The sequence below is a fragment of the Hyla sarda genome, chromosome 3, assembly GCF_029499605.1.
Source record: "Hyla sarda isolate aHylSar1 chromosome 3, aHylSar1.hap1, whole genome shotgun sequence".
In the NCBI taxonomy this organism is placed as follows: Eukaryota; Metazoa; Chordata; class Amphibia; order Anura; family Hylidae; genus Hyla; species Hyla sarda.
Genome location: NC_079191.1, coordinates 380840449 through 380866858, shown reverse-complemented (window position 1 = coordinate 380866858; position 26410 = coordinate 380840449). Strand labels below are relative to the sequence as shown.

Below are 26410 nucleotides of genomic sequence, written 5' to 3'. Positions count from 1 at the left end.
CAGTCAGCGGGATCCTGAGCAAAGCCATAATTCCGTAGGTGTGTATGCTCATGGAGAATATAAATGTCACGCCTGGCCCTGGAAGAATTCTTATCTATACATGTCATGTTTCAGTGCGATACAATGTTATGAATTAATTTCTCTCTGTAAATGTACAGTGACAGCTTTGACTATATATTAGATTATAACAAGGGACTGTTCATGTCTGTAAAAAACTAAAATGGTCATTATAATAAAAGAATGAGAGAACTCTCCTGTTATTATGTAAAATAAGAAAAAATTGGAGAATTGAGAATAACAGGGAAAATGTAATACTTTGACAGTATAAACCTAAAGGCACTTTTCCATCTCCTTAAAGGAGTTATCCAGGCTAGGGACATTTATCCCCTATGCAAAGGATAGGGGATAATTGTCAGACCTCTTGCACAGCGCGTTAGCTCTCCTCATGCACTGAGCGGTGGTCGGCAAGCGCCCTCCATGCATCTCTATGGGAAAGTTGAAGTGCTGTCCTCGTGTATCTCCTGCTCTCCCATAGAGGTGAATGGAGGGTGTATGACAACCACCACTTTGTGCGGTGGTCGACACAGCTCCATGCATCGGGAGAGCCGAGGCAACAGGCAGAAGATCTCTGTCCCACAAGTCCATGCTTTTTATAATACATGACCATATCCTGCTAGTCATAGAAGCAACTGCTTGTGCACTGTTCTGTAGTCTATCATCCATATGTACACCCAGACTAGTGACTCTATTGGTTTTACTCCCCCTAAGACACATTTTTTGCATTCTGTTATGTTAAGGCCTTGTTAAAATATAAAAAAAACAAATACAGTATATACTCGAGTATAAGCCGTCCCGAATATAAGCCGAGGCCCCTAATTTTACCCCAAAAAAACAGGAAAAGTTATTGACTCGACTATAAGCCTAGGGTGGGAAATACATCATCCCCCCATGTAATCATCTAGACCCCGTCATCATCCCCCCCCTCTTCATCATCACCGCCTGTCAATCCCTTCATCAGTGGTCTTCAACCTGCGGACCTCCAGATGTTGCAAAACTATAACTCCCAGCATGCCCGGACAGCCATCGGCTGTTAGTGTAAATTATTTTTTAAATTTAACACTGTTGCCCCATACTTTTTATTTTCACAAGAGGTAAAAGCAAAAAAAAAAAAAAAAAAGCCCCCCCCCCAAATTTGTAACACAATTTCTCCTGAGTACAGAAATACCCCATATGTGGGCGTAAAATGCTCTGCTGGCGCACAATTAGGCTCAGGAGTGAGAGCGCACTATGTACATTTGAGGCCTAAATTGGTGATTTGCACCGGGGTGGCTGATTTTACAGTGGTTCTGACATAAACGCAAAAAAATAAATACCCACCTGTGACCCAGTTTATGAAACTACACCCCTCATGGAACATAACAAGGGGTATAGTGAGCTTTAACACCCCACAGGTGTTTGACAAATTTTCATTAAAGTTGGATAGGAAAATGAACAAAAACATTTTTTTTTAATCTATAATGCTGGTGTTGCCCTAAGTTTTTTTCTTTTCACATGGGAAAATAGGAAAAAAGCCCCCCAAAATTTGTAGCCCCCCTTTCTTCTGAGTAAGAACATACCCCATATGTGGATGTTAAGTGCTCTGCGGGCAAACAAAAATGTTCAGAAGAAAAGGTGCGCCATTGGGCTTTTGGAGAGAAAATTTGTCTGGAATTGAAGGCCAAGTGTGTTTACAAAGCCCGCATAGTGTCAGAACAATGGACCCCCCCCCCCCCCCACACACATGTCACCCCATTTTGGAAACTACACCCCTCATGGCGTCCACACATGGGGTATTTCCATACTCAGAAAATGTTGAAAAGTCGTCAAGCACCTGTGGGGTGTTAAGGCTCACTGTACCCCTTTTTACGTTCCTTGAGGGGTGTAGTTTCCAAAATAGTTTTCCATGTTTTTTTTTTTTTGCTGTTCTGGCACCATAGGGGCTTCCTAAATGTGACATGCCCCCCAAAAACCATTTCAGCAAAAGTCACTCTCCAAAATCCCATTGCCCTCTAGTGCACCTACGGAGCACTTTACAAATGGGGTTACAAATTTTGGGGGGATTTCTCTCCTTTTACTGCTTGTAAAAATTCAAAAAATGGCTCTACAAGAACATGGAAGTGTTAAAAATTAAGATTTTGAATTTTCTCCTTCACTTTGGTGCTATTTCTGTGAAACACCTAAAGGGTTAACAAATTTTGTGAATGTCATTTTGAATACTTTGAGGGGTGCAGTTTGTATAATGGGGTAATATTTGGGGTATTTCTAACATGTAAGCCCCTCAAACTCACTTCAAACTGAACTGATCCCTGAAAAATTAAGATTTTGAAATTTTCGTGAAAAATTGGAAAATTGCTGCTGGACTTTGAAGCCCTCTGGTGTCTTCCAAAAGTAAAAACATGTCAACTTTATGATGCAAACATAAAGTAGACATATTGTATATGTGAATCAATATATAATTTATTTGGAATATCCATTTTCCTTACAAGCAGAGAGTTTCAAAGTTAGGAAAATGCTACATTTTTCACCAAGAAAGGATGCATGTAACGAAGATAAATTTACCATTATGTTAAAGTAGAATATGTCACGAAAAAACTATCTTGGAATCAGAATAACCAGTAAAAGCGTCCCACAGTTATTAATGCATAAAGTGACAGTGGTCAGAATTACAAAAAAGGGCTCAGTCCTTAAGGTGAAAAAGAGCTCAGTCCTTAAGGGGTTAATTGTATCAACCTATAAAGATTACAAATCAGTTTTACCTTAATGGGCACTCCGTAAAAGGAAAACCCCCAAAATGTGAAATTTCAATTTCCCCCCACATATAAAAAAAAATTTTTGCAATACATTTCATTGTAAAATGAAAGGTGTCATTACACAATACAATGGTCCCACAAAAAAACTAGCCCTTTAATGGGTCTGAAGATGGAAAATAACAGTTATGGTGCGGGGAAGAAAACGAAAATGCAAAAAAGCTAATTGGCTCTGTCCTTAAGGGGTTAACCCAACCATAACCATTAGCCATGGTCTTAGCCATTATCTCAAGTCTGTATCTCACCTGTTTTGTCAGTACATAAAATACATGAAATATTAATCATTAAGAAGAAGAACATAAAAAATACTTGTCTGCAAGGAATTAATTCAGCAATCAATGAGGGACTGCAAGTCACTTGACTGAGCCTCACATGATCTAGATTACATTGAACATACAGTAATAAATCATAAAGACAGTGAAGACTATATCACAACATCCACAATAATCATTCTTCTGTGGAACTCTACTGTGCAAATCCAATACTAAAATCATAAAAATGACAAAGCTTTTATCCTTAGGTAATACACAGTATGCACTACATATTTCCAGGAAACTAAATGTGAAGACTTAGTGGAAAATAATATAATATGGTACACAGTTTCTCTACTTCTTTTCACACAGCCATAACATTCCATTATATAATTCTGGCTACCTGCAGCCACAACTAGGGGGAGCATTTTGAAGACAACACAGTTTGCAGGAATCTATGACCTGCAAACTGCATTTGTTCTAAGCAAAAGGACAACCACCCAGCAACAGCTAATAAGTGCTGGCAGCGCCTCTCATATCTGCGGTTGAAATAAAATGTGACTGCTGCTGTTCTCCGTAGTAGCAGCAGTTAACGTGGGTAAGCCCACACTAGTGCAGGCTTTCCCTTAGAATTTTTCCTGGGAGGCTCAGTGGCTTAACCTGTTCGCTAGAACAGAGTTTTCTTTTCCTTAATTTGTTTTTATTTTATTTATTTGTTCTTTTAAAAAACAACTATTGATATGAAAATTATCAATGGTCTAAGCCACAAAAAGGGGTTGCAATCTCAATCTTATTTTATTACAATAATTTTCTCTCTCTATTTTCTGTTTTTCTCATCAATCAAACAGTGTGTGGTAAGCTTGTGGGGGTGTAGCTGTGCAGTGCCTAAAGGGTATTTGGTTAACCCTTAACACTCGTGGCGCCAGGGTGAGGACTCCTCTGTATATACTTGTCCTATCGCCACCCATCCCAAGAGCGATAGGGAGGGATAATAAATGATTGTCCACAACCGGAGGTTTCAGAAAACTGTTGGAACTTTTACTGCAGGTTTTATGCAAAATTAAACAGGAACAGTCTTTGTGCAAGAAGAGTCTATTGGGATCCTGACAGTTGGTTGGGATCTTGTGAGTTTTAAGCTCAGGAGATTTAGATGCGCTGTTCAGCTGGATTTAGGGGATTGAGTTTAGGTCCAGCAGTCACGCAGACTTGTGCGGGGAGTTGTATTGTAACTCACAATTTGGTAAGTTGCGGTATTATCAGGCTTCGCCCTGGTCTTGTCTTTGAAAGTTGCACGGATCTCTCCTCTCTGCTAGTCCGGAACCCAAGAGAGCGAGGATTGGCTTGCAGCTCCTTTATATGGGCAGGGGCTGGCCTTGAGCTCATTGGTCCATACCATCTGTCAGTCACTTTACACAAGGGATTATGGTCTAAACATGTGACCACACATGTGACCTAGGAAGGTCCTTTAACATACCCTAAGAGAATTAACATTAGTCACATGACCGAAGGTCCTGCAACACTGTATACACAATTAAATATACACACACAAACATCACAAAATTTAAGAAGGAAGAGGTGACTAGGGCCTATACCACCAGGAGGACCCTACCGGAACGAAGTAACTCTGGCTTTGGGGACCACCATACAAAGTACGGTATACTATATGGTACCGGGATACCACAAGTGTTAATCATAGATAACGCCTCTATGTCTATAATTTTTAGACCCTGAAAACTGTGCTTTCTTCACTAGTGATTACTCCTTGAATCTGTCTAGGGCCGGTCCTGCTGGATCCATTGGTCCAGGCAGCACCTTCACAGGGTGTCTAAAGGGAGCTTTAAACCATCCCTGGTGGCTTAGTCGGGTGGATCGCCACCCTGCAGCATGATCGTGGAGGAGCTATCCACTGTAGAGGTAGCTGGAGGGCTTACCTTTCTTCCTCTGCTGTCTGTTGCGCTATCATTGTTAGAGCCTGGCTGGACTAGGCTTTATCAATGGAGTGCAGAGCACACAGATCAATGGAGTTCAATAGAACTGCAGTGATCTGTATGAGGAATCTAATGATTCCTCCTAAAAGTCCCCTAAGGGACCAATAAAGTATAATCTTTCCCATTTCCATATAAAAAAGATGTAAACATAATAAAGATAAACATATTAGGCATCGCCACATGCGTAATTGTCCAAACATTATTAATCCTGTACAGTAAATTGTGTAAAAGTAACAAAATTCAAAACCCCAGAATTGCGTTTTTAAATCATGAATTTAGATAGAATTTCACTCCTGGACCCAGGCAGCACGATGTCTTGGGCCAGCCCTGAATCTGTCTACGCAGTAGATAACTAGTTGGCTTCCTTACATCAGAAAAGGATTTACATGCTCTTTATCTCCTTTTCCCTCCCTGTATGGACATAGGTCCAAATAATTTGGGCATCTCAGAATTTTTGAATTCATGGCACATGTGGGCTAAGTCAGACATACCTGCACTAGTCAACCAACGCGCTTTCTTTATATTGGAGACATAATGTTTCTATGAAATAGAATATTATACAAGGGAAGTAGGAGAATTAAGGGGTATACCGGGTACAATCACTCAACCAATCACTGACTGAGGCAGGACAACACTGCAGTTAGTGATTTCTGCCAATAAATGATAAAAGAAATCTTCCCTGAACCTCCCATATTGGTCTTCAGACAACCACACAATTTAAAACAAAAGCTGGTGAGCCGAAAATTACCTACAGAAAGAAAAGACACAGACAATGGGACCAAACCCTGCACCAAACCTCGCTGTAAATTCTGTCAACATATCTGCACCAAGATGGAAGCCACCCGCAACAACAAGATATATAACATTAAGGGACTATACTCCTGCATATCCCCAAATGTGGTCTACATGATACAATGCACCAAGTGTGACATGGGATGCTACATTGGGGAAACCAGACGTAAACTCAACGAAAGGATGAATCTACACAGACATTCCATCAACCGCCATAAAGAAAAGGACTACTGCACCCCAGTAGGACACCATTTACCCAAACAGGCCACTCCATACATGACCTTACAATCAAGATACTGAGAGGGAATTTCAAAAACATACAAGAGAGAAAGACATTTGAAGCCAATATTATACTGTTTTTCGATCCCAAAAACAGAGGACTCAATGTGAATTTGAGCTTTTTATCTCATTATCAAAATATCTTATAACCTGTACTATATTGGATATATTGGATTCTCTTTTGCATCTCACTTTGTCCTGCTATATTACAGTCTTTCCCCTTCTCCCCCCTCCCTTTCCCTTTTTCTCATCGTTATCTATGTAGTCTATGTTCCTAAAGCAGGACAATTTATGGCCCATCTAAGTGTGAATTCTCTATCTATTGTCTAAACCCCTGCATATCTGTGAGATGTAACCTGTGTCTTCTGCTTGTGAGCTTAGATTTGCTTTGGACTTGATAAAGGGAGGAATCCCGAAAGCTTGTCTCTCAAAATTCTGTTAGTCCAATCAAAAACGTATTACAAGATACTGCAACATTTTTTATTTTATTTGCTTCTGCATCACTGGACTAATATGGCTACTCAAATTTACTATATATATACAGTACAGACCAAAAGTTTGGACACACCTTCTCATTCAAAGAGTTTTCTTTATTTTCATGACTATGAAAATTGTATATTCCCACTGACGGCATCAAAACTATGAATTAACACGTGGAATTATAGACATAACAAAAAAGTGTGAAACAACAGAAAATATGTCATATTCTAGGTGGAAAGTGTCCCAGTGGAAAGTGCAGTCACAAAAACCATCAAGAGCTACAAAGAAACTGTCTCACATGCGGACCGCCCCAGGAAAGGAAGACCAAGAGTCACCTGTGCTGAGAAGTTCATCCGAGTCACCAGCCTCAGAAATGGCAGGTTAACAGCAGTTCAGATTAGAGACCAGGTCAATGCAGCACAGAGTTCTAGCAGCAGACATATCTCTAGAACAACTGTTAAGAGGAGACTGTGTGAATCAGGCCTTCATGGTAGAATATCTGCTAGGAAACCACTGCTAAGGATAGGCAACAAGCAGAAGAGACTTCTTTGGGCTAAAGAACACAAGGAATGGACATTAGACCAGTGGAAATCTGTGCTTTGGTCTGATGAGTTGCGTTTAGGTGAACCATCATTTATTTTCAACAGGACAATGACCCCAAACACACCTCCAGGCTGTGTAAGGGCTAACTGACCAAGAAGGAGAGTGATGGGGTGCTTCGCCAGATGACCTGGCCTTCACAGTCACCGGACCTGAACCCAATGAAGGCAAAAGGGACAACAAGTGCTAAGCATCTCTGGGAACTCCTTCAAGACTGTTGGAAGACCATTTCAGGTGACTACCTCTTGAAGCTCATCAAGAGAATACCAAGAGTGTACAAAGCAATAATCAAAGCAAAAGGTGGCAACTTTGAAGAACCTAGAATATGACATATTTTCAGTTGTTTCACACAATTTTGTTATGTGAAATGTGTTGATTCATAGTTTTGATGCCTTCAGTGTGAATCTATAATTTGAATAAGAAGGTGTGTCCAAACTTTTGGTCTGTACTGTATATATATATATATATATATATATATATATATATTTTTTTTTTTTTTTTTTTTTTTTTTTATATAGATTCAATTAACAGCAACAGTTGACTGTTAAGTTTTTGAGACATACAGACAGGAGTCATATTTAAATTCTGGGCAGATAGTTACAGATCTCTGTCCCTAAAAATTCTTCAAATACTATTGAATATGTTCTTTCCAGCATCTAAGAGCTAAGGTTCACATATGATATGTACACTTAAAGGGGTACTCCGGTGAAAACCTTTTTCTTTTAAATCAGCTGGTGCCAGAAAGTTAAACAGATTTGTAAATGACTTCTATTGAAAAATCTTAATCCTTCCTGTACTTATTAGCTGCTGAATATTACAGTGGAAATTCTTTTCCGTTTGAAACACAGAGCTGTCTGCTGAATCACGAGCACAGTGCTCTCTGCTGACATCTCTGTCCATTTTTAGGAACTGTCCAGGGTAAAAGGAAATCCCCATAGCAAACATATGATGTTCTGGACAGTTCATAAAATGGACAGAGATGTCAGCAGAGAGCACTGTGCTCGTGATGTCAGCAGACAGTTCTGTGTTTCAAAAAGAAAATAATTTCCGCTGTAGTATTCAGCAGCTAATAAGTACAGGAAGGATAAAAAATTTTTAATAGAAGTAATTTACAAATCTGTTTAACTTTCTGGCACCAGTTGATTTAGAAAAAAAAAAAAGTTTTTCACCGGAGTACCCCTTTAACTTTTTCAGGGCTGCCATGACTCACCGTTCCTATGAAATAGAATAGGTAGTCATGGCTCCCTGTCCTGTTACATTTGACTTAGTCTTCAACAACTTTGGAGTAAAAACTAATGAAAATTTTAAATTTATCGTGACTACAGGAATGGGGTGTCTTGTGAATATTAGGTCAAATTAAGTCAGTTAATATGTCATGAGCAAATACATATGGTATGTCCTGTCACCAGGAGATTTATATGAGAAGTAATAGTTGGGGCGAGCATTTAGAAACAGTAAGTAAAGCTGGCCATTGACATCAAGCAGCCATTATATGGAATTCCTGCATTAGCACACTGGACTGAATTTTTTTAACAGTAATTAATGATACATATATCCCTTAAAAGTCATAAAACATTAAAATATATAGTCATCCTATAATGACTGTCCGTCCTTGAACAAATTGAGCTCCAAAATTCCCTGAATGGACATAGGTTAAACACATAACATGCTACCTGTATCTACCACTAGAGGGATCTTAAAGAATTTGTCCTGCAAATTATATAGGTTAGGGGATAACTGTTTGATTGTGGGGGGTTTAGACCACTGGGACCCCCCGGAAACTCCAGAATGGGGCCCCCAGTAGTCGGACCCTTTAAGATCAGACACCTATTTTCTTTCTTGTGGATAGGTTATAAGTTGTCTTTTACTAGACAACCCACTTTAAGAGTACATACTGGCCCTGATTTACTAAGAGTGGAGTGTAGTTTTCCTTGCGGGTTTTAATTTCCTACAATTTTTTTCCATGGTATTTACTAAGGTTTCCCTACATTTTCCATTTTCCCTACATTTTGTTTATTTTTTACACATGCTCTGATCTGTAGGGTTTTCCTCAGCTCAAATCCACCACATTTTCTGTGCAAACCTTTGTAAATACGTTGGGTTTTGCGGATTTTCTTAGTAAAATGGTGTTAGTCAGGTTTTTTCAATTCTGGTGCAAATTCAGGTGTAGACAGATTTTCTGGCGCAATGCGCCAGAATCTGGCGCACAACCCAACAAAACTTGTTGGGTTTGCAGTAGTAAATGAGGGCAACTGTGTTTACAAACTTAGTGACATTTTAGAAATTTTAATCAGTGGGGCCTAGGCATTCAGAAGGTTTTAAAGACTTTCTTAGAATCCGTCCACCACTCATTCTACTCTCTGGGACAGCTGAGCTTTTGTCCCTTTGTTTTAATAATAAGCACAAAAGTCAGCACCAAGTCCACCAACAATCAAAACATGAAAGCCATGGTAACATGTGAAATGTTTGTACATATGATAGATATGCTTAGAATTAGCTTAAAGCAGTCAGCAGGTTATCTTATCTTATAAATCCATGTCTATGCATTGAATCTACAGCTCTGTATCGGAAAATTGTTTGCTTTTTTTCATGTTCTAAATCTACTATGGTTTCTGCCGATTCATTTTTTAATCCATACTGAAATACTATCCATACTGGACAACAATCTTTATGAGACCTATTGAGGTAGCAGATAGTAGTTTCTTACAATCGATACCTACCAGTTATAAAAACATATATAAATTACAAAAGGCTACAAAAGGCCATTTCTGTTTCCTTTTTTTATATTATTCCTCTTTCATCAAATACACTGAATAGACTTGTAAAATAGTTTTAGTTACCAATATATATCCACATTATATAGAAAAGCCGCAATACAGATATATCTTACAGACTAAAATATATGGTTCATTCAATGACATGGATAGCTACTTCAGCTAGAAGAGTTATAGGTAACCTCACATTGTCCTGGGTCATCTGCCACGTTTCGTTGATCTAGAGTTTTAAGTCCCTTATTTAGGAACAAAAGATCATTACATCATTAGGGTAGTGTTCTGTCAGTTCTGGACATTCTTTCATTTTCTAATGCTATTTTATAACCTGATGTTGGAGGCCTGGAATTTTACCATGTACGGCCCCAAAACGACCCCAATAAATGGTAATAAACCTATAGACATGAATAGGGTTACAGACAGACTTGAGTGTTACTGGTTACCATTCACATTAAAGCTTAGAGTTCATAGCTGGGAATAAAGGTCGGGTAACAGTGATAAAGTACAGTTCAGATAAGTTTAGATGGGATCTGGCTATTTGAACTCAACCTTTGGATGTTATTCTTACTGGCTTTTTGTTGTGCCCTTCAATAATTCTCTTACTGGGTATGGTTGGTTTCATCTCATATGTTTGGCAGTTTAATAGGCACATAAACAGCCATCAATGGAAAGTCATCTGAATGTGGTCACCATCAAACCAGGCCAGTTTCCGTTTTTTAGGTGCCCAATGAATGAACTACTGTATACTCAGAGTTCAGCAGGGAGAGTCAGGACCTGTTCTGGAGATAGGGGAACATTTTTAAAAGCTGGATAACTTCTCTAACAGGAACCTGTCATCACTTTCATGCTGCCTGAACCAAGAATCATCGAAGTGGTCCCTGACAACTTGTCCCAACCAGCCTTGATTGAGACATCTCTTTGTGGTGAACCACCGGGTGAAATGGTGGGGCCACGGGTGTAGCGGTGTGAGTGGTGGGATCAGATGGTATTAACCCCTAGTGTTCGTGATACCAGTGTGGTTTTTGGGTTCCGGAACACCACACGCCGGGATTCTCCGCTATCCCAATTGCTAGAAGTGGAATGAGAGTCCACAACCAGTTATGGTCAAATGGAGGCTTTACTGAGTAGAAGACAGGTGTAATTATCTTCACAGCTAAGGCCAGAATTTCCAGAGAGGTGGCCAGGACCCAGAGGACCTCGCAGCTTACTGGACCAATATACTTGTAGTTAACTCGACTTGAAATTAGACTTGACTTGACTATGTGCAGGACTTGACTAGTTTTAGTGACAGCAGATGTAGACTTGTGACTTACTGGAATGACTGTAGCTTTTGGGGTCTTCCAGATGCTGATCACTTGCACTGAGATCTCTGTACTGGCTGGTTCTCAGTAAAGGAAGAGAGCATTGTAAAGGCCGCCCCTTTATATAGTGGGGGGATGGACTAAAGCCCATTGGTCAAGCTGTGGGTCATAGGTTAAGCTTGTGCTCTCTGGGAGAACATGTGACAACAAATCATGTGACTGCATAACATAACATGTGACCGACTTACACAGGTCCTTGACATCTCCCACAGGTCCTCTATACTACCTATACATAGGGATCCTGTCTGTGACACAAACCCCTTTATAAAACCAACAGGGGGATACCTTGCAGGGGAGCCCCCAGGTTCCCTTTCCGCTTCTTTACAGCATCCCTTTCTTCTTATTTACACAATGCTTCTCAAGGGACTTTCTTGATATACATTTGCTGTATACACACATTTTGGGGTTAGCTTTACTCTCTTTGGCAATGAGTCTTTCTGTCTCTATATTTGCGGCTTTTATCTGTTTTTTTTATACATATTTTACATTTTTCTCTATAGCTTTTTAATGTTTCTTCACTGCCGTCTTCTTTTAGTAGTTTAAATGTTTTTGTTTTTTTTTGTCATATATTGCCCCCTTAATGTTTTTATTCATCCATATTGGTTTTCTTTTATTTCTGACCCTTTTATTCCCATACACTTAAACCCATTAGTACAGACTAAAACAACTGTACAACAAGTGTAGTATACACAAGAAATGATAAGTGAGAGTATTTTATTATGTAGCACGCACAAGGTTTCAAATCAGTTTCCTTTGTCATTCCGCTATAAGAACCTGTAGTTCTACCTCCTGTAAAAAGCTTCCTATTTCTACGATGCAAATGTACCATTGTGTAGACGATCTTAATGGTATAAGGAAAAAAAAAATAAAGAAAAAAAAACAGGAAGGGGAAACAAGCAGAAAATTGTGGTTTCTTTCTTTATGCATTGAATGGAATATCGAGTTAGTGCTGTTACGTGTAGAAAGGTTCCTTTTAAACAGAGCCTATTGATTGTTGTGAACTGCAGACAAAAAGCAAGTCATTAAAGGCAAACAGCATTTAAGAATTTCAGGTTGGGAATCATTACTATGGCAACACTGCGAACAGTGTCAGAACTGAATAATCACTTAACTTATTTCACAGGGAACACCCACATTATGATCTACCACCGTGGCCAGACACAAAACTGCGAATTCTATAGCCATTGCTCAAAATGCGTTGTTTTTTTAGTTTTACATACTGAATGGCCTTTTTTGTTTGTAGATTAGGTTTCCTTTTTTCTCAGAATTCCACAGTGGAGTACTGTCAACCCTCTACTGTATTTAAGAAGAATAAATATATAATAATGCATACAGATGGGTATGACAAGGTCAATACAATGTATCAGTTAAAGATATGGGATGGCACAAGGTAGGATAAGTGAATATGCTATTTGGTGTTGAGCCAAACTGAGAAACAGAGTTCCATTAACTCCTGTAAAAGGGTCTGGACATAAGGGTTTCCTTTAGAAATGGCCAATGGCCAATGCCCAATGCCTCTGTAGGTCCCAATCACCACTACACCATTACACCTTTTCATGAACTCCTACTTTCCTCAGACATGAGCATGCAATGTGTATGTCCCTAAACTCTTGTTACAAGAAAGAGAATAGTCCCAGGCCCAAGAGGACAATAACTGTAAAATTCCAGTTCTATCCCTAACAACAGAGCACACTGGAATTTTACTTTACTTGTAGTTGTAAAATAACAGGACTGTCACTCCAATACTTATCAGAATGCCACAAATAGTAACTACTCCACATAACTTGGTTCATAAAAAGGAAGGATTGTGTCATGAAATTATTCCAGTGCCCCAACAGCCCCCTCAATCTGGAAGTCACTACAGGAAGATAGGTCTTAAAGGGGTACTCTACCCCTAGATATCTTATCCCTTATCCAAATGCCGTGATCTCCCTGCTGCACCCGGTGTTCACGTAGAGTGTCGGGTGCAGCGTTGGAGGCTTGTGACATCATGGCCATGCCCTCTCAGTGCAAGTCTATGGGAGGGGACGTAATGGCCATCACACCCCCTCCCATAGACTTGCATTGAGGGTGCGTGGCCGTAACATCATGAGCCCCGCATTGACAGTCATCCGGCACAGAGAAAAGTTTGCTCCGTGCACCAGATGTCTGGGATGCTGCAGCTGAGATCGCGGGGATCCCCAACGGCGGGACCCCTGTGATCAGACATCTAATCCCCCATCCTTTGAATAGAGGATAAGATGTCTAGGGGGGAGTATTTCTTTAAAGTCAGATCCCAAAATAGAGGTATTCTCTGTTCATTGCACTCAATCAAGAAGTCTACCTTAAATTTTCCTGACAGATAACCTACTTCTGTCCGATCTGATGGGGTCGGAAAGAGGCCTTCTGCTGTGATAGCATTCACAAAAGGTCTCTCTGACCTTCTGTATATGGTCACAACACCACTCCTCACTCCCTGATCTTCCTGTTGCCTCTTTTATCCCCATCTCCAAGCTCACATGGATCACCACAGGACAGAGTTTTCCCTGAGCCCTGAGCACAGTAACTCAGTCGCCAAGCTCCATCTCATTCCAGCTGAAAGCCAAGAATTTTTTTCCAGACTACCAGAGATCCATATGTGTTCATCAGTTAACCCTTTTGTAGTAGTCCAGAACAAGGGAAAACATGCAGACACAAGGAGGATGAAATCAAGGATGGTAATGGTATGTGTACCCTGCATTTAGCAGTCATACATCATGGTTTGCTAGATGAAATAGTGCAAGCTATTCCTTCTGGCTGGATCCCATATACAAGTATAATAAGAACATAAGAACACTACTACAAGAAAATACTATGCACTGACCCACCATGATGACCATTAAAACCAAAAGACATCCATAGAGAAATAACTATAGCAGGAGAAATAACTATAACTAGAGAATAAACATAACTGAAAAACCTGGGGAAAGGTAGCCACCAATGTTTATAAAGGCTAAGCCTGGCTAATTTAATGAGAAATCCTTGCACAGTATCGCCGGCTAGCTTATAACAATCAATGGAACTAATATGGTGGCTATACTAGCGGTCAAGATTTCCTAGAACTGCTTGACAGGAAAAGCCGCCAGCTAATAGAACTACCATTTGTGAACTCAGCCTAGGAATATTATCAAAAAGCAAGGTCCAATTTGATTAAATTTGACAACACGAGATAATAAAATCAGGTGAAGACTTACTATTGATCTGATGCTTTTCTCTTTTACCAGTGCGAGAGAAGACTTGTAGCAATTCGCAAGGTCCTCTTTGTGGCTGTCGCTTAATTGTCCTCTTGCTATAGGACCAACAGTGTGAATAACATCTGAAAAAAAAACAAGAAGACTTTAACCATCACAATCGTGATCTTCAACTTACATAAATAAAATCATGTTCAATGACTCTGAGTATTTACTCTGAAGAAAGTGCCACAGTTCTTTACTTAAGTGTAGAATCTGTAATCAGCATCACCCGCACTAACCTACTGGTATAGGCTTGAAGTGCGGGCAACACTAGTGATGGCAATTGTACCTACCGTTTGCTGATCTGTTGCTTCTATCTTTTGTTATTCCTCTTTTTATTATGCAAATGAAGCCACTAGATTCACTTGGGGGTGTCAAGTGCACCTTGATGACCAGCCTAGATCTTCAGAGTGAACTTTCTCCTCCCCTTCTTCATATGGCCTGACAATGACTATTGCGCAGCTGCAGCACAGGCGATGTGAACTAAAATATTTCTGTTCGCAAAAGAGACTTAACAGGGGAGGAGGGCATTTACTATGAAGAGCCATGTCAGATGTGATGTTGCACTCTGGGCTTGGGAACATTACGTGTGCACCAAGCTACTAATTTGAATAGTAAGAAAAAGAAGAACAACAGAAGAAATAAGCCATGTATCAGCAAACAGTAAGTACCAATAGATAAGTGCGGGTGCTGCTGATAACAGATTCCCTTTAAGAGTAGGGTCACACCTCATTGGAAAGTTGAGGGGACCTATCGCTGTGGATCATGCAAGGGGTGTGAATATATCAAGGTTACCAAGTATTTTGATGGTCCCCACGATGGACATAGATATGTCAGTCATGGTTTTGCAAATTGCAAGACGCGCAATGTGGTCTATGCTTGTCAATGTCTATGTCCACTAGTGTATGTGGGCAAAATTAAGAGAGAGCTATGCCGCCGGCTTTTGGAGCATATAGGTGACATTAACCATAAGAGAGAAAAGCCCCTCTCCAATCAGATAAGATCGGTCCATATGTCCTCTCCTCGGGCACTTCTGTTTCAGGTTCTAGAAGTGGTGCAGCCCAATAGTAAGGGAGGTGACATATTGGGATCTATAGATTAGGGACAGTTTCCCCTGGAGGCCTAAATGAATGTCTGTCCTTTACCACCTTTATTTAATATGGTATACTTTGTTTGGCATAAGATGGTATTCAATTGATTTGTCTTGCTCAAAGCTACCTCAAGATAATGTAAGACTGTCACTGACTAACATGTCAATTTTAAACATATCTAGTATGTATTTGACAGCAACATTTAATTTTGATAGTCCTTTTCTTTGTTAATATATCCCTACTTTATGAATCAGACTATTGCTGGTCACATATGTGGGCACAGCAATTCAACTCAAAACCTTTATATCATGTACAGGTACTATTTAATAATAACCTTTATCTATACAGTGATCCCTCTACTTACATGGCCTCAACATACAATAGTTTCAACATACAATGGTCTTTTCTGGACCATTGTAACTTGAAAGCAGACTCAACATACAATGTACAGACAGTCTAGATCTGCGAAACGTGTCAATGGCTGAAAGAACTGACCAATCAGAATGGGCATTTACTGGTAAAACCCCTGTATTCCTCAAGTGCATGCACTGACTGACTGGCTGTCTGGTAGCGCCCCCCTACAGTACAGTAGTTATTCAATTATTGTGGAGCCCTGTGGTGTGTATCTGAACATCTCTTGCTGGATCACTCAGGTTTTTTTTTTTTTTTCTCTCCCTCACTTAGGTTATTACAGGGACCATCACTGTGGTTGAGGCTCCCCTGTTAAGGAGCTGGGTCCCTCAAAAGGCAGGGACAGAGGGATGGGCATCTTGTTGTTAGTGGGCACTAATCCCTCCCCTCCTTCTATGTAACCCGATTTGTAACTATAATATCTAAAGCTATTCTAAGACCAATATTTTGATAGGACTATATCTTGCAATCTATGTATAGATGACGATACTTCACACCTGACCATTAGTTGACAATATCCTTTCTGTAATACTAGGTCAATTTGATATTACTCAAATATGTAATACATATTTGTTGGTGTTGCACTTTTTTTCACGATTTTTTGTCTAATCGTACATTTTAGTATATGATAATAAAGGTTATATTTTATTGTCTATCATGATTGATCAGGAGGATTTTCTCGGTGAGTCACACCTGCCTTATTTTGCTGCTGCATATTTTCCTCCTCCTTGAAGTCAATGGGTAGCAAAATATGAAGCTGATTTTGCTACCTATTGGAATACTTGTGAGAAAAAAGACCAATGGATCCAGGCGCTGCTCTATCCAGGTATACACAGGATGCAGGTGAGTGTTCTTAATCAAGCAATTTTATTGAACACAAAACAACAAAAGGATCATGACGCGTTTCGGGGTAAATTCCCCTTCCTCAGATGATCCTCATCTGAGGAAGTGGAATTTACCCCGAAACGCGTCATGATCCTTTTGTTGTTTTGTGTTCAATAAAATTGCTTGATTAAGAACACTTACCTGCATCCTGTGTATACCTGGATAGAGCAGCGCCTGGATCCATTGGTCTTTTTTCTCACAAGTATTCCAGTTTCTACAGGGCGTTGACACGCTCCTGTGACCATCAGGCTCGGCAGCTCATCCAACTCTATCTGGTACCCCAATCAAGGGGTGATATGAGCAATTCTTCTACTTTAAGGTGAGCGGCCACCCTGACTTAAGTCCTGGGTGTACATTCAGCATACTTTTTGGTTCCCTCACCTGCCAAGGGTAATACACGAGGCGCTGCCTCCCGGTTGTCTTTTTTGTCTTTATTTGCTACCTATTGACTTTAATGAGTAGGAAAATATGCAGCAAAATATGGAACGTGTGACCCTACCCTAATAGTGTACCACATAGTTCCCATATAATACAATCCTAAGGGCCCAGAGTTACTAAAACATTCTGATTCTTACACAGTATAAACTTAGACTAGACAGTCTAAGGCCAAGTTCACTACAATTCATAAATTGAGTGACATAAAAACTCATAATAAATGTGTGGCGCAAGTCATATAAGACAGATTTGTGCCCCATTTGCAATGGTAAATTTGCCCACAGTGTCCAAATAACATTATTGTGATGTGCACATATAATTCTGCCACACGTGCTTATAAACAACACTGTCTACTATAGTGGTGTCCAAACTGTGGACCTCCAGCTGTTGCAAAAATAGCAATTTACAGCATGCCCATATAACCGTTGGCTGTCCGGCCTTGCTGGAAATTGTAGTTTTGCAACTGCTGGCAGTCTGGAGTTTGGACACCACTGGGCTAGTTAATTTACTATGAAATGCAGATGCATCCTGTAAATAGGCTTGGGCACCAAGAGAATGACTGGGCGATGCAAGTTCTGGATGTCCATGCCACCAAGGCCAGTATCACCCCTTTCACAGTGACGGGTGTCGTGTTCTATTCATCATCACAGATCGCGCACCTAAAAGGCCAGCCAGTAGAAGAAGCTTATTTACTGTTAAAAAAATAAATTAATTATATATATATATATATATATATATATATATATATATATATATACACATATATATTATTAGTATTTTTTATAGAAGAAATGTATTTTTCCTTCATAGCAATCCAAACAGAAAAGCAATAGCATTACACGGCTCCAGAGAATGATGTGGCGGTGTATGTAAAATCTAAAAGGTGAGAGGCTGCCAGGGTTATTTCTAGCTTGTTGGTAAGAAACACATTTGATTTCGAGAAGCTAAGCACAGCTTTATAGGATTACAGCTCTTGAAATATCACTTACACATTTTGTTAATTCCTTGTCTGTACTTTTACAAACAAAAAAAGTTAAAATGAGCAATGCACATACACAGCATTAGTTCTAGGACTGTATTTTGGTGTATGTACAGAATATTTTTAGCTGGTAAAAGGGCATTTAAAGGGGTACACCTGTGGGAAAAAAAGGAACTGGTGCCAGAAAGTTAAACAGATTTGTAAATTACTTCTATTTAAAAATCTTAATCCTTCCAGTACTTATCAGCTGCTGTATGATCCACAGGAAGTTATTTTCTTTTTGAATTTCCTTTCTGCCTGACCACACTGCTCTCTGCTGACACCTCTGTCCATTTTAGGAACTGTTCAGAGTAAGAGCAAATCCCCATAGAAAACCTTTCCTGCTCGGGACAGTTCCTGACATGGACTGAGGTGTCAGCAGAGAGCACTGTGGTCAGACAGAACGGAAATTCAAAAAGAAAAGAACTTCCTGTGGATCATACAGAAGCTGATAAGTACTAGAAAGATTAAGATTTTTTGATAGAAGTAATTTGCAAATCTGTTTAACTTTCTGGAGCCAGTTGATTTAAAAAAAAAAAAATGTTTTCCAGTGGAGTACCCCTTTAAGGATTCTTTTTGTTTTGTTTTTTTGTCTTTGCTTTTATAATATATCAAAAATGTATATATATATCATACTAATCTACCCTAGATTCCCAACAGTGCCCATTCTGGCCCACTGTTCCAAGATGACTGGTTGGAGCAGGACCTGCCCACTCAGCAAATCACTGGCCAAGAAGGGACACAGCTGCAGCCTGTAAATCCTGGAATACCCCATTAAAGTTGAGGAGGAAAAGGCAACTAATTCAGTCTGGTAAATTAAATCCTGATTCTTGCTATACGATCTTGGCTGAAAGTGCACATGGTTGGGCATATAAAGGCATTCCATGCTTGATGTGGTGAGAAACAGTGGATCCTTTATTTACAAGTGTTGAGAAAAATGTCATGGTATGGAGCCAAACTGTTTCAAAAATGATTCCCGAGTCCTTGAGTTGTCCTGTGTTTAAAATGTTATTTTTGGCCAATAAGATCTATTCCTGAAATGGTAAGGTATGGCCTCATTTATAACTTCCCCATAGGTTCTCACCCAGTGCTGGATATGCTGCTCAGCACTCGTAGAATGGGTTCACACATAGTATTTGGTTATTATTTTTTGCCAAAACCAGGAATGGGTACAAAACATGGAACAGTGTGCAAATCTTTATCATATAGTTTTTTCATTAGTTGTTTTCATTGTGTCGATGCCACCCCTGGCTTTGGCTAAAAATACTAAACAAAATACTGACAATAACACAGCATGTAAATCCAGCCTTAGAAAGCTATAGTATTGTTGGGAAAGTGTGCATATAATACCAGTGAAAAATAATTCTTGTGGTGTCAGTGCTGCCACAGAACATACATTGCCCACATAGAAATGTATCAGCCCAAATGCTAATTATAACATGATGGCAGAAAATGTCTAAATTAAATGGTACAGGGGGCTTCAACTATCAATTCCAATACACAGAAGAGGGAGTTTTTTAAATCCTTTCAGGCCTTAAATGAGAGTACAACCTTTGTGCCCCCAGTACTTACACCCCTACACAAATTGTATAATATCACAAATTAATATGCAGCTGATTTTGCTACCCATTGGCCCTCATTTACTATTCTAAACCCGACTTGTTTTGTCAGGTTTTTTTGGCGCATCTTTGTCTGCGACATGTCGCAGACATTGTGCGCCAGTCTGCGACACGATGCAACATTTTTTCCCGACGGACCCGATGTGGATTCTCCCAAACCCGAAAAAGGTGCGTAACCCGACATTTCTGAGCTTTCCCACGTATTTATAAAGGTTTCCAACCCGAATTTGTTGAATTGTTGTGGATTTTTTCCCGACAACTCAGAGGAGTTGGAAACCAAAACCAACAAAACCCACGTGCGACAAACAGGATGCGACATAATAATAAATACCAGAGGAAAAAAGCAGTCGGGTAAGAAAGCAAGATAGACTTACAACACGATTTTCTAAGTAAATGAGGGCCATTGACTTCAATGGGTAGGAAAATACACAGCAGCAGATACGCAGCAAAATACAGCACATGTGACCCTACTCTAAAAGTATTTTTACCATGTACAGAATATAAATTCCCAAACAAAAGTATTTTTGAGTGCCCCAAAGAGCCTTTAGAGAGTAGGTGATGGTCTTCTGGATGCATGTGGATTTCCCCAAGTAGATTGTCCTATCACAATAAAAATGCGGTTTTCCATTACAAGGTATTTTGTAAAGGGATCACATTGCTTGTCTATTCAAGGATACAAAGCAAACTCTTTGCCCAGTTGCTATTAATTACTTCACTTTTATCTAAGAATTAGTCACATCAGGTTGTTCTACCTGGGATTTATAGTTCAGCTTTATAGTTGGGTATGAGATCAGGGGGTGGGGGTTACATTAAAAAAAAGTGTTGAGAAAACAAAACATGAGTCCTGTCCCAATTGAAGCTTTTCTCAGCTTAAAAAAAGAATATATCATAGTTGACGCAGTACAAAAATGGATATAAAAATAGTACAATGGCCTAGATTTGGTAAAAGGCATAAAAATTGTAGATTAAGAGAGCAAAACCTTAACACTGATAATTCACTCACTGCTGACTTTAGAAAAATGGATATCAATGTCAGTTCTTTATCTATTATAAAATAATAACTTTTTGTCCTAGAATTTATGCCCTTGGCTATAACAAATAAAATAAAAATCCACCACTTATTAAATCCATTAGAATAAAGATTGCAAAGAAAGAATTTGGTATGCGTCTACATTTGATGTCTTTGCATTCAGAAATTTAAAGGAATTGTATAGTTTCTACATGTTATGTTCACATGAATCAGAAGAACGTACAGTATAATGTATCAACAACTCTCCATGTTACTATTCCACAGTTAAGATCAGGGGTGGGATTCAGCTAGTTCTCCCTGATTCGCCGCTGGAACCGGTTATTAACGAGAAGGACGTTCTGCACAATCCTGGCCACTTATATTTTACTATTCAGTGCCAGTGTTTAGATAGCAGACCCTCCCAGCCACCATGAAGTCACTCTGAGTCAGTCACTGAGTAGAGGTGTAGAAACAGCAGGTAGGACAGGAATGGTCCTCCCTCTTCTCCGCACTGCAAGTAAGCTAGTATTTCATATTGTAGGTCACTAATGTGGAACTATAATTACTAGTAGGGGCTTTTCTTGTGAAATCAATGCCATAAACAACCCCATCCTAAGACTTAAGAAGAGAATCCACACTACTCTGACTACTTAGGCTCTGAAATTCAAAATTAACTCTGCATTTCCTATGGAACTACAAGACTCAGGATTACTCTCCTGGCTTCTGAAAGTAGCAACTGACTGTTGAACTGTGGGATACAAGTTCATTTTTGAGTTACCGAAGTGTTCCTATGTAGCTCCTAACAGCCACCTTCAACGCACATGTTTCACTGCAGCTCCTAACAGCATCTTTCTAGCCGCTATGTTCATCTGTTGCCCTAACAGCCCCCATTAGCAGTGTATGGCAGTTTTATATTTAGAGAGCAAAGTGTTTGGCAGTATTATATTTACAGACCATAGTGTATGGCAGTAATTAAGGGGCACAAATTGTTTCAAGGTTATACTGTGTGTGACAGAGTTATATTCAGACAGTACAGTGTATGTCAGTATTATATTCAGAGGGCATAGTATGTGACAGGTTTATTTTCTGTGTCTGGCAGAATTCTAATAATTATTGCCTTCATACAGAGGGTGAGCATCTACTGACAAACTGAGGTACCAATGATGTTCGGGCAAAAAATTCTGCAGAGAAAAGATGTAGTTGGAAGAATTTATGGCAGTCTGGACCCAATGAAGAAGTTTCTGTGGCACTCTACATTAGGGTGCCATGGAAGCTACGTACTGAGCAGGAAGCATACACTGTATGCCTCCAGCTCAGTGAACATTTCCTCATCTTTGATTGGTCCCATCCAAAGTGAATCAAAAAATAATCAACCAGGAGTATGTTACAACAAAAATCCACCTCATGTCCCTTGATAACAGACTATTGATAAAGTTGTGGAAGGGATTAGTTTACACCATTCAACAAGTTGTAGCCAATGTGAGCTACCTAGTACAAAAACAGAATCTATGTATTGTACTCAAAAGCTGGTAACTACCTACGAAGGAACTATTGACATGACCTACAATTTCAGTCTGCCTCTGGGCTCATAAGTGAGAATGTGGGATATAAAAATCTAATTTATGAGCAAATATAAATGGTTTATTGTCTACAGTAAACTTCTCATTGACCGTGCTAATAAGCTGACAGTCCAAGCAGAAACATGTTTACTAAGTTCTCTTCACGCATTCATAACCACAATCTTTACACTTAGACAGCTCCAATATAACTCATGATGCTGTCAGTCATTGCTCACCAGATTTCTTCTTTCTGAGACAGTTACCAGTTGATTTAAGAAACAATAAGATAAAAGAACACAAAGCAGTCAAAAGTTAATTTGGATTCCATGAGAAGATTTACACAGCCTTAACCCATCCTTTATCTGGAGAATTGAATATACTGGAGGTCAAGTAGAAGAAAATAAAAATTACCTTTACGCTCTATAATAATCCTTTATTTCCTTTACTCGGGACCTTCAATTTACTTGAGTGTAGAGTGTTATTGAAAAAGCTAATAATCACTTTAAATCAGGAATGTGAACTACAGTTACAGTACTACAATAACAACCTCTAGAGAGCCAAGGCGCTTACTGAATGAGGGTCACTTCATAGCCATTAGAATAAGTGTAATTTCTTGACTTCAAGGAAAATATCTCTGATTACAACATACTGTAAGACATGCCATTGAATAATTAAACATGAAGAAAAGTAAAATATAACATTTATTGCAAAATAGGATAAAATGCTCTGAGAATGGCCATTCTACATATACAGTATATGGTGAATTTACATACAAGGTGATACATGTTAGATCAGGGGAGGCATGTACACGGTGAACCCTGCCAATAGGCAAAACAAAGCCAAGTTTCCAACCACCTTTAGGTTTGTCTTGTGGAAGAAATATGTAGAGTGTCAGTCGAGCATGCATTTCGTCACTTCATACAACTCTATTAGAGGTGGAGCTGTCTTCCATAGAGTTGAATGGAGTGGTGGTGTGCATGCTCTACAGCTACTCCATAAAACTCCTATATAAAGAAAATTTGTTGGTGCAGAAGAATAGAAGACTTGGGTCATACAAGTAATCAGAGAGAGTTCTCAGTGGTCTTACCCTCAGCAATACACAGCTGACCATACACATGCCTAGTTGGACAACAGCTCTCTCTCCTAATCCCTCCATACACATGAACACTTGTGATTTGGCCAAGCTGTCGTTTGTTCTGAATGCCAGATTCCTCTGGTGGTGGGTGATCTTCCTCAGAATGGGACAAGGCAGTTGACATAAAACATTCACTATCCTTGTCTCTAAATTAGAGTCAGCAGAAGAATGCAGTCATAATTTAACAAATTTTTTAAGTCAATGACGGGTAGAGATGAGTGAATTGAATATGACGAATCCAAATTCCTTATGAATGTCATGAAAAATTTGATTTGCAACTAATGCGAATATCGCCGCAATTCTATTGCGTGAATCGCTTCATTAAACTCCATTTAGTGTGGTCTAGGCTCCAGGGCATCTGAAATGGCAGATCCACATGTAAGGGCATGGAGCAAGGAACTCTGGAAAGGCAGGAACAAGGGTAACCGGGATGACCCTGAATAACATGCAGGATGCAGCCTATCAGCAGCCAGTCACCCCTGTGATGTCACAGCCCTATATAATCGGCAGCCATATTCCGGCTATTCACTTCATCCTTTCACTGCAGAAACATAGGACTGTCATTGCTTTGTGTGTTACACAGAAAAGTTTTTTCCAGCAGCATTTCAGCTTCTAGTCACATCAGCATTCTGATGGATAGAGAGCAGTGCATTTTTCTCTGAAAATAATTTTTACTGCAGCCATTAACCTCCCAGTCACTTTATACAGCATTGTATTACAGAGAGGGGCAGAGCTGTGTGTTGCCTCATAAATTTGAACAAGCTGCCTCAACTTCATAAACCTTAGCAGAGGAGGCAGGAATAATTTTTCAGCGCATCTCTGTGTCTTTGTTCCACAACAAATGGTTTGCTGGTTATAATACTCTGTAGATGGTATAATACCCAGCAGTCCATTCCTAACAGTATTTTAGAGAGTGCAATTTTGGGTTTAGTACACAGCGACTGTGTGCTGCAGGACTGTTGTGTACTGCTGGTGTTGTGCAAAAATATGTTATTTAGGCGCACTGTAGCAAATTTTTCTGCCCTCATAAGTGCATACCACATACCTACAGTCATGGCCGTAAATGTTGGCACCCCTGAAATTGTTCAAGAAAATTAATTATTTCTCACAGAAAAGGATTGCAGTTTTGCTATACACATGTTTATTCCCTTATGTGTATTATAACTAAACCAAAAAAGGGAGGAAAAAATGAAAATTGGACATAATGTCACACCAAACTATAAAAATGGGCTGGACAAAATTATTGGCACGCTCAACTTAATATAATATTTAACTGAAATCAGTCGCTTCATATAACCATCAATAAGCATCTTACACCTCTCAGCTGGAATGTTGGACCACTCTTCCTTTGCAAACTGCTCCAGGTCTCTCTTATTGGAAAGGCCTTTTCCCAACAGCAATTTTAAGATCTCTCCACAGGTGTTCAATGGGATTTGGATCTGGACTCATTGCTGGCCACTTAAGAACTTTCAAGAGCTTGTGCGTGAAACAGACTCCATCGCCTGGTGAACGCCTATGCCTCCGCTCTCCTGTTTGTACTTTTTAGGTTTCCATTTTCTTGGATATGCATAAATAAAGTACCCGAAAACAAGAATTGGGTGAGTGCTCCAGATCTCCTCTTTTCTTATACTTATGTTTTATAACTGAAGCTGTTTTCATTTCATCTGTGAAGTTTTATGTAAGAACTGCTGACTCTCAAGACACACTTGCAAGTGATTCTAGGCTTGCTGTTTAACCAGTGCCAGGTAGCTGTTTTCTATTGGACTGCCCTTATGTCCAATTAGCTTTTTTTCCTCCCTTTTTTGGTTTAGTTCCAATACACACAAAGGGAATAAACATGTGTATAGCAAAACATGTGTTACTGCAATCCTTTTCTGTGAGAAATACTTTCAAGGGGTGCCAACATTTACAGCCATGACGGTATATGGAAAGGGCGTTTCAGCCACCGCTTTATGCGGGTGTTCACATGCTCCGGTCCTGGGGAGATCTGTGGCCCCATACAGGAGATCGTGGAGGGTACCAGTGGTCGGTCCCACGCAATATAAAACTTATCCCCTATCCTTATTGGGCATGATACTTGTCCTTTAATATGTATAAGGGCTTTAACATGTAACTCATGGATGGGTGATAAATGTTAAAGGGGTTATCTAGTTCATCTAGTGGATTTAGCCTTTTCTTCTGATCTCACCCAGGGTTCAGCCAAGTGTGTTCTGCCACTTTATCAAATAAAAATGCTGAAATACTTCCTTAATAATAAAAAAGACATTCTAAATAGCCAATCTAAATACATAATACTGATAACTTCTCACTAATAGCAAATATAAATACATACAGAAAAGTACAGTATGAACAAAGAAAAATATTCTTTTCTACTGGTGAATGATTTTCTGGCTGACACAAAAAAAGTCAGCAACCAGGTTCAGGATTTTACCCCTGCAAATAATATTCATTGTTTAATCAAGAGGAAAAACAACAAACACTTTGGCTCCTGGCAACAAATGAACAAAAAAATCGAATGCATTGTCATCACGCAAGTGTCATTAAAATCCTAACTTTTAACTGAGCTGTGCTAATTAATATAAGCCTCGAAAACCCATGCTGAGTCTTGTTTTATTAGTTGCAAACAGTA

The 26410-nt window shown here is 39.5% G+C and overlaps 1 protein-coding gene across 1 annotated transcript in view; it reads right to left on the bottom strand.

The window, feature by feature from the left end:
• Nucleotides 1-26410, bottom strand: part of MACROD2 (mono-ADP ribosylhydrolase 2) — a 2467642-nt gene that overhangs the window by 875126 nt on the left and 1566106 nt on the right. The window contains exon 6 of the mRNA XM_056567894.1: nt 14581-14702. Within this exon, the coding sequence (XP_056423869.1) occupies nt 14581-14702 (122 nt within the window). The remainder of the gene's footprint in view (nt 1-14580; nt 14703-26410) is intronic.